Below are 10,095 nucleotides of genomic sequence, written 5' to 3' on the forward strand. Positions count from 1 at the left end.
CATCTCATCGCTAAACAGTAGCACGACAGCACAAAATTCTGCGTTTTTATAACTACATGAAGATGATGAAATTTTCGGATAACAAAAGTGGATTTAAAATTTAAGTTAAGATAGTTGTGATCTCTTTACAATAGCTGAATTCACAGTATCGCAGTCATGATAGTCATTCACTGCGATCAAACGTCTCAGGCAGGTTTACTTTCCATTTCGCCGTTTTTTGTTCAGATTGAAGTGTTATTACGAGCAAGGATAGATAAAAATAGTTGCCGAGTGAAAGCATAATCCCATTCCCTCAGGTAAACCAGTGTTTTTACTTTTTAAATGTTTTGCATCCGAACCAAAGGTGCTTTGACAAATGGCGCCGACAAGTCCGCATATCGCTATTTTCAAACACGTAGAACTTTTTTAGTAGAGCTCCAAAAAAACTTAGTAAACCCTTTGGATACCGGTTATGTATCGAACTTTGAACTGTGGAAATTAAACCCTTATCTTTGCAGTACTTTTCTTATTTTTTGCATATTTCTGTCGTTTGACCGCGGTGGATGGTAGTCATGATTCCATTTCACGGGAAAGGATGGCCTGCTTCGTCATCGCCCAAAAACCGCTGATCGCGTTGCAACTTGTGAGAGCATCCCTATTCGGTCCCAGACCTCGTTTCTCTCTCCCCCCCCCCCCCCACCCCCTTGGTGATGCGTGTGTAACATTTCACATTCGGTTACCTGTGCACTAAAAATGCGCATGAATAATGCCTACCTAGGTCCCGAACTGGGCACTTGCATGAATTTTCGTGAAAGAAAGCTATTAGAAACTCATCATAAACAGACGACTGGTTAAAACGTTTCACCAATAACTTTATTTATCCGTAGATGTGAACGAATGTGAGGATCTGACGCACAACTGCGACGTGAATGCTGGATGTGACAACACTGTTGGTTCGTTCGACTGCACCTGTTTTCAAGGATATTCAGGAGACGGCGTGAATTGTTCAGGTATTATTAATCATGCAACTTTATATTGTTCCTCTTGCATTCTAGAACAATGGTTGTCTTTTATATGCAGTCACTTGGAGATTTTATGTTAACCTGGCGTAGGAAAGCAGTAGGACAGATACTGACTCGTCCTCAGGCATCCTCAGGCACAAAGGATGATGGGAAAGAAGCAGGGAACAGAGAGAGTATATTATCCTCCCTTCTTCCTACCATCCTTCGCATCACATAAATATTCTCATACCAGACGACTGGAACGAGTCAGGGACAGATATAGGTTCTATGTTGCAACAAGGTGCTAGCTATTCTAGCATACATTTTTGTAACTGCCTCAAAAGCATTGAGACTCCCACAGGTTGTAAAATGCGTTTTTTAAGCACCTTATTATTATTATTATTATTATTATTATTATTATTATTATTATTATTATTATTATTATTATTATAAGATGGCTTGGATTGCTATGGTACGGTTAATCATTCAATGTTCTAGAAAGAGCGGACGTTCGTAAAACATTTGTCGTATTCTCAAATGAGTCCCACATGCTGCAGAACTACAAGAAAAGTGTCAAAACGACGTGTTCATATTTCGTAGAATATTTTTTATATAGGGGCTATATATATTAACCTCTTACTAACCGAGCGCGAGGGCCGTTCTGGGGAATATTGGCCCGAGGTCGTGGCAGTACGGACCGAGCGCAGCGAGGTCCGTACAAAAACGACCGAGGGCCAATATTCCCCAGTACGGCTCGAGCAAGCTTGGTTAGTAAGTAGTTTATTATATGGCACTCGAGCCATGCTTGTTTATTTTTCGGTTAAAAAGCACTTCCGGTCACTTGCATTCAAAGGGCTTCCTCCGTAAAGTGCAGTATGATGACGCGAGCAACTCAGAAAGAACAAGCTACCACGAGTTTCAAAACAAATTCATTGATTGTGACGAAGAAGACGAATACATTCACCAAGCGGATTTATTATTCTAAAGATCGGGAAAGTTCTGATGTAGAAACTGAAACAGGCATCACTGAAAGCCAGAAGGCCGCTCGGCTAACCAAACTGAGGTTTCTTGGCCATCATTCTGCGTTGAAGTTGAACGTCTCAGCTCCCCAGCGTAACTTTCGGCTTTCGTGACTCTGGCTCATAAACCGAAGTGTAAGGGTAAATTTAAAAAAAAAGCACAAGACAGTTCTATGAAGTGTCCACTGGATTGGAGTCGCTTAATTCTTCCGCTTCAAAAAGAGCATCTTCGACTTCGTCGTCTTTACAATCCGGCTGAGCGGCTTGCGGCTTGCGGCTTCTTTCCTTCGCCGTACTTGTGAACTAGCTGAGTGACTGGCACTTCGCAGCTAGTACTCTTCTCGATTTTTCAAACTCAGTGTCGTTGAGTATGTTGAATGGATACTTCTTCTCAGGTATCGCTGTATGCTTCGCTGAAAACTGGAAATTGCTGCTTGCTCGTTTTCTTCTCCTTTTTTTTGCTTTGTGTGTTTATAAAAAATTCGCTGCGTGAAAGATATGTACTCATTTGGACGGAAAGTTGGTCAAGCTCGGAAGCAGGTAGGCTATTAATTCTTTCATTTGTCATACTATTAACTTCACGTTACTTCCAATGTAGCGGGGAAGAGCTTTCATTTCAGTAGCCGTCTTAGTTTTCCGTTCCGATCCTTTATAAAATCGTCCATATGGCCTCCTGGCTTTCGGTGATGCCTGTTTAAGTTTCCACATCAATAGAATTTGGTTGAAATTCGCTTGGTGAATAATCGTTTTCTTCGTCTACGTTCTAAACTCTGTAAAATATCAATCTGGTCGGTAGTTTCTTTGCGAAGAATGAGAGTACACGTTTTATTTTCGCAGGTTTAGTTGGAAATTTGAATTTGCCGGCTTTCGAAAAAAATACACGGCTTGGACCGTTTTCATGGAAACGGTCCGTATGGCAAAATCCCGACCAAGAAAGAACCAATCAGAACGCTCGGATTTGCCTAAAACTGGCTTTGCCATATAATAAACTCGTTTATTTACACAAAAATGTATAATATAAGTCATGTGCCATATTTCAAGAAGCTTTGTCGTGGACGTTGCATCTTTATAAAATTGGCCATATTGTCAAGTTCGTCATTCGCAACAAGTTCTAACTTTCCTCAGTTCTAACTATCCTTGTTTAGTTTCGGTTCATTGCTTCTTCTTTGGTGTTTTTCTCCTTAAAAAAATATTTTGACATTTTCATAAATTCGAAACGAGTTTTGTACATCAGAAAAATGGCCTAACATATTGCGACATAGCTCCTTTAATGAAAGGCTGATTGCTTCTCTGCTTTGCATTCAAAAAAAACGTGAAAATATATTGATACATAAAAATGTTATCCTTTAGATATCGACGAATGTGCAACAGCAACTCACAACTGTCATGGAGTGGCTAACTGTTACAACAATGAAGGTTCCTTCACCTGCGAGTGCCGAGATAGTTACATTGGTGATGGAATATTAAATTGTGAGCCCATTGGTGAGTGCAATAAGGTTATATGTTAAATGTTTATTTTCTTATCCTCTTGGCCAACTTTTTTTCCCACCATAAGAATTTCGCTGCTTTGCGATGGCAGATTTTGTTCAAACATGATATCTGTTACCATCTGGTTGCAGCAGCTCTTGTTTTCAGCTATGTTGTTCTCTCGAATGGTAGCAAGCCATACATGTTACACCTTGCGCGAGCTGCTACCCAATCCAATAGATGCAATCATAGCACAACTTAAGTAAAGCGCGCGCTTTGATTGGTTAATTAAACGTCTACTATTTACCCATGGGTGGACGCTGACGAATATTTTCAACTTGAGCGCGCGCTCTGGCTAGACAAGACGGAGGCGCACGAAAAAGAAAGTGTAACTTTTTACGCAAGCTTTTTCCATTTTTCTTTAATTTTCTTCCAATGAATTTGAAAAGCTAAATATTAAGAATACATCCCCTAATAACACTGAAAGATTGTTTGTATCAGACGTGGCGTACAGTTTTAACTCTAATGCAGAGAGACTGTAGTAAACTGCCTTAAAGTTGTGCTATAAAACAAATGGTAAACGCCAGAGCGTACGCTATTTAATTGAGTTGTGGATGCGCTTGGAGGGTTTGCTAAGCACTCAAGAAGCTAGAGTCGCCCTCGGCTACCGCCTCAAGCGACTCTAACGGTTGATAGAGATATATAGAAAGGACCACGCGGCAACCATATAGAAAGTTATTAATTAATATTGATGAATTTTATGGTGTGCCAGTAGTAGGCAATAATGCCGATACGCCAAAGCCACCTGGGTTTACACCCTTTAAAAGTAGTTTTTAGAGGGTTTCCACGGGGACACCATAATATTCATAAATATTAATTAATTGCGACTCTTACGCTTCTTTCGTGCTTAGCAACCTTGCTTAAAAAGTTCTTTCTCTGAACCCACATTTGACGACCTTTGATACTTTGGCTTTTAGTTCCTTTTAACTTCTATCATAAACTTCAATACGCAGGAGACTTCTCAGTTACAATAAAAAACATTTCTAAGGACAAGTACCATGCCACTGTTGTCGAGCGGTCCGTCAAAAGTGTCCAAGAAGCGATAATCCAAGGCTTAAACAATGATGTTACTATCTTGACGAGCATGTTGGAATGGCGCATCACAAGCGAGACAGAACTTGCTGCTTCTGAGTCAGCAGAAGGAAAATCAGTAAGTCAAGGAACAACTGAGTGGACAATAAACAGGAGATCCATACCCGCTGGCATCTATCAAGTCAAATTCAATGCTTCATTTATTATCGGTGATCTATCGTTTCCACAGACTGTCACGGCCTTTGACTATGGTTTTATTGAGGTCGTTGCAGCTCCAGTACGAGCCATTATTGACGGAGGAAGCCGCGTTCGTTGGGGATCGGTGGAAATTGTAACTGTGGATGGCTCATTGAGTTACGATGGAGATATTGGCCCTGGAAATCATACTGGGCTCAATTTTGCTTGGTCTTGCTTTGATTCGGAAGACAACGCTACTTTAAGCAGTGACTGTTTCGGTTCTTTTGTTGGAGACGTAGATCCTTTTTCCACAGTCATTAGCATTGACCCTAGCCATCTTCAAGTTGGAAAATCTTATGTTCTAAGGCTGACTGTTTCGAAAGATGATAGAAGCTCCGTTGCCGAAATGGCCTTTGAGATAGCAGCCGGAGTGATACCCCAGGTGACTCTGAGGTAATACAGGAAACGGAGTAGGCTTGGATAAATAGGCTTTTGGCAGCTGCAAGTATTCTGCCGTACGAATTTCGCATTTTCGAACAGAATTTGAGCAGAATTTGTGTAAAAGTAAAAAGAGAGTTAATTCCAAACTACATGGAATCGAAATTACCTTATGATTTGCATCTCGCAAAAGATTGTATTGGGTCAGTATTATGCAGGTTTCAGTTGTGCATTATTGTTGTTTTGGCCAATTCTTTACGTTCATACAACGTGAAATGTTTTGGAGAAATCATTGACGCCATTTGCACTTTTTACACATATAGATGGCATTTCTAACAAAGCTATAGCAACACTTCATGGTAATCCCAATCCAAGGGGAAAATGAAAAATTGCAAGTAGCTCAATACTTACCAGTCTTTTTTATCTATTTTAGATGCTTTGTAGATTGTGGCGCAGTAGTGTCTGCTTCGAACAAGCTCCGAGTGACGTCAGAATGCTTGAATTCGCCTTGCAATGGTACAGTTTATGAATGGAGACTGAAACGATTGAATGAAAATTTAAACACGTGGGAAGATATACCTATTTTACCTAACATGACCTCCACTGGAGTAAATGCGACCAATATGATTATCAAGAAGAACTCATTGCAGTCCAAATCCAAATACAGTTTAGAGCTCTTCGTAACATCTACAGAAGGAGCAGAAGGTTTTGCCGTGCTCGACTTTGAGACAGCTGGAGCGCCACACAGCGGGTACTGTGCTGCGTCAGTCAGTGAAGGCGTGTCACTTGAGACGGAGTTTACTTTCAAGTGCTTCGATTGGCAAGATACAAGTTCCCTTACTTATGAATTTCAACTTGGAGAAGAGCCAATATCATATGGCAGCTCTCCCCAGTCTGTGTCGACAGTATTACCGGCGGGATCTCAAGAAGAAGAATACCAGTTACAAATTAACATCGTCATCAAGAACGCTGTTGGTGTGGCAGTTGTAATGAACCTGTTTGTAAAGGTATCTGTAATATTCATATAAATCTCACGGAAACGCCACATCATTACGCAGCTCAATATTTTCACCATTTTCGTTTCTCAATTAGGTTTACTATTAGCTTTAAGTTAAAAACCATATATTAAATGAGGTCATAAACTATTTATGCTTAAAATACGAAAAAAACGTTACTCGTTCGCATTATATGATGCAGTTGTGAATAGGCCGCACTTAGGTTAGAATAATGGCATTTTAATTAGGTTCTAACTTTTAATAAACGAACCTGATATTTTATTTAGGTATTTTAATTTTGTAAATTTTCTTTTCTTAGTAATCTTTTTAAAATATGTACATATTTAATTATAGATTTTAAAGGTCTTTTACCCCCCCCCCCCCCTTCCCCTCCCCCACGCTTTTTTATTCAATGTCTTGCAGTGATAGGAGTATGCCTCCCTTTGCAAGACCCCTCTCAATGTAGATGTAGATGTAGACCCTCGCGATTATTGCACCAGGGTTACTATAAACAATAATAAATAAACAAATGATAATAAAAGGGAATTTTAAGTGGCGATTACACAGGGTGGTTCTTCGCCCACTGTTCCGGGTCGAATTGGAATTTAGAATTGGTGGTTTTTGTGGAGGGAAGGTACCCGGAGTATCCGGAGAAAAACCCTCGCAGCATGGACGAAAACCAACAACAAATTCAACCCACATATGACGCCGGGTCCGGAAAATGAACCCGGTTGGTGGGAGGCAAGTGCTGTCACCACTGCGCCACCCTTGCTCTCCCTTTGCTACATATAGTTCGAATAATAATTCGATCCGTTTGGTCATCATGTTTTAATTTGGTCTCAAAGAGTGAAATATTTAAAAGGTTGAAAAGCCTTTAAAGGTAGCGGCCATTTTATATCACTTGATAGAGTTAATCAGTCGTTCTATCTCAACCTTGCATTATATGCTGACACATATTAGTCGACTTGCTGGTAATATCTTATTTGATCCGCCTGCAGGTGACACCGCCTTCTTCGCTTGATCCGTGCCTTTCACTGCCAGATGCAGTCGCCACCAAGTTAAAAAGCTATGTAATCGGGGAAGGCAATAAGCTAGATGAATTTCTAAATAAAGGTGAACTCTCCCAGGCTGTCCAGCTTTCTTTGTCTGTCCTCAAATCTGCCAATGGAGAATCAGATTGTGGACGAACATTGGACCCGGATGTAAAAAAATTGGTACGTCCACGCACAATTGTGTAACAATTAAATCGCTTTCATTGGACGATCTGTACATATCATAACGTTATCATCTTAATCAATCGACAGTACACATGCTAACATTAAAGTATTTAAATTCTCTCGCGAATCGACCAAGAAAAAGTTATATTGTGTAAATTTGTATTTACTTCAGCAAGTGTACAAATATGTGGATTGGTGGATTGTGATTGATAGATTTCGAGAATCGTTGATTGCCGTCGTAATTATGATTGACGGCAATGAAACGCACTGATCGTTACTTGGGTTTTGAACCGAGTTCTCGCGCGTTATTAAAAGGCGGAGTAATAATCGAACAATCTTCGGTATGACATTGTTATTTTAATTTTTTCAATCTTGTTACTCTGTAGCCTGCGAGAGCAGACGCATTTCCGGCCGTCGCTTCTCTCCGCCGAAAAATAGCGTCTGCGAAACCATAGTTAATAAAACCGAGCCAGGAAACGATTTCTGTGACGTCGCATCTTTTGTTTTCTCTTTGGCCAATTAGATTACGCGATAGAATAAAACACGAGTGCACACCACGCGGCTCCCTCGCGACAAAGCTGTTACGAGCTGTCTGCGAGATGCTATGGCAATTTTTCTGAAACATCGAAGGTTTTTTACCCCGGTGAAAGTAGTTCTTTGCAGAAGAACATTTTCAGTTGCAAAAGAGGATAATGTATGTCCTTTTTTTCAGTAGATAGGTCATAAATTCTAGCAACACACCGGACGCGACAATCGACCAGGTGAGTTTCATCTTCACCTTTCGAGAAATTACACAAAAACGTTGCGACAAACGTCATTGCAAGGCCTGCGAGTTCTTAACCCTGAAGCGTTCTTAGCGTCCTTCTTTGCACCACGAAGACTCAAACGTTTGTCCCAAAGAATAAAAACCAAGAAAATTTTCGCAGATTTTAGCGATAGCTAAAGTTATGTTTACATCATGATCCGCTGCGCTCGAAAGATTCGTCTCTTTCGGAAGAGACAGTACACTGAAATTACAACTCTGACCAATAATAGTATTGCTTTTATTTGGTATCTTCATCTTAGTTTCAGTTCAGGGAGTTTTGTCTAGGAGTAAAGTTACTAGTTACAGCATGCAACTGAAGTACTGTAATGAGTTTACCGCAATTGACCCCAAAACACCGGAACTTGGCTCGATTTCTGTCGCTCTCTTTGGAACTGCCGGCTACACGGTTCCGGTTGATCATACATTTTCCTAAAATTTCTAATCGATTTTATGACTTGTTTTGAAATCCCTGGTGACAGTATATACAATAAAATAAACTTACCAACAAAACTAGTAACATGTTCATATGGTTCGTCAACAACGACTGCTGCTACCGAATATTTATCTCACCTATCTGAGACTCCACTGGTGATCCGTACACGATCAAATAGCGGCTATTTTCAATATTTCTTTTCTCAGCTTCCAATGTTATTCAGCACTATTGCAGCTAGGTCAAGCGACGATAATAGGCTGACCTGGTCCTTCATTGTCTTCATTCAACTTAGAAATTACAAGCGGCGGAAAGACGATCACAATAGTATACTAAATATTCCTCTCAGGCAATGCTTAGAAAATTGCTGATGTCCCAAATCCATTCTAAAGATTCGTGAGTACGTCTCCCACTTCCAATTAAAGCATTAAACTGAAACACTTTGCAAGACGTTTCTCATCGCGTAGTGTCCACTTCGTTTGCCATTGTTTTTTCCACGCGATTGTGTGACGGCTCACAGGCTACACGCGTGGCACCTCTTCGGATATGCAAGGTAAATTTTCATTGGTTACCTTGAACTGACGTCACAGAAATCGTTTCCTGGCTCGGTTTCGCAGACGCTATTTTTCGGCGGAGAGAAGCGACGGCCGGAAATGCGTCTGCTCTCGCAGGCTAGTTACTCTGTCGAGACCTGTTATTTTTGGGTGGTTCTTATTCATTCTCATTTGTGGCCGTTGCAAGATTTTATCCACGCTAATGGAAAGTGTAAGAGCTACTTGAAACCAATGGTCGTCACATATGCCTTAACACATGATCTTGATTATATAATATTGCCACAAGTTTGTGGAAGATTGAATCTCGTTTAGTGCCAATCGATAACAAGTCAAGTAAAATCAATAATTTTTGTGTACATAATATTTCATTCATTCTACGTTCTTTTGGCTCGTCACATAATCTTTTCCCTCACACTGATCCTCCTCGCGTTTAGTGAGGTAAGGTACAGTGTATATGCATATTAACTTACCTTGGTATAAGGCATACTTCTAGTAGGCAGACGGTATCGTTCTTTGCCAATGTCTGCCTACCTCGGGTCTCTTTTACCTATAGGTCGAACGCACTCCCTAATCTCTGATTACTACTAGTATTAGTGATTAGCCAGTGATTAGCCTTTCTACCGTTATTCATAACTGTTATCGTTTTATCCTGTTGTTAGATTTCAAAAACATTAATTGTGAAGTTTACAGTTATAACGCCCGAGAGCCTCGAAATGTCTCGTTTGATTATGTCCGTGGTTGGCGAGGCGATGGATGGAGAACAACAGCAAGCGAGTGATAGCAGCGGAAGCAGCAAAAGCGACAGCAATAGTATGGTAAGCAATATCTTCTATCTATCCCACATATAGTCACAGCGATGTTGATTATTTTGCCGTTGATTCATATACAAAGGCATGATATACCTGTGGTCATTTAGCTTTC

The 10,095-nt window shown here is 40.4% G+C and overlaps 1 protein-coding gene across 1 annotated transcript in view; it reads left to right on the forward strand.

Moving 5' to 3' along the window:
- Positions 1-10,095, forward strand: part of LOC144636598 (polycystin family receptor for egg jelly-like) — a 37,044-nt gene that overhangs the window by 15,193 nt on the left and 11,756 nt on the right. Inside the window, exons 12-17 of the mRNA XM_078495811.1 lie at positions 867-989; positions 3,350-3,481; positions 4,480-5,188; positions 5,607-6,180; positions 7,167-7,382; positions 9,834-9,989. Of these exons, the coding sequence (XP_078351937.1) occupies positions 867-989; positions 3,350-3,481; positions 4,480-5,188; positions 5,607-6,180; positions 7,167-7,382; positions 9,834-9,989 (1,910 nt within the window). The remainder of the gene's footprint in view (positions 1-866; positions 990-3,349; positions 3,482-4,479; positions 5,189-5,606; positions 6,181-7,166; positions 7,383-9,833; positions 9,990-10,095) is intronic.

Source organism: Oculina patagonica, chromosome 13 (assembly GCF_052425735.1).
Source record: "Oculina patagonica isolate OP01 chromosome 13, crgOcupat, whole genome shotgun sequence".
NCBI lineage: Eukaryota > Metazoa > Cnidaria > Anthozoa > Scleractinia > Oculinidae > Oculina > Oculina patagonica.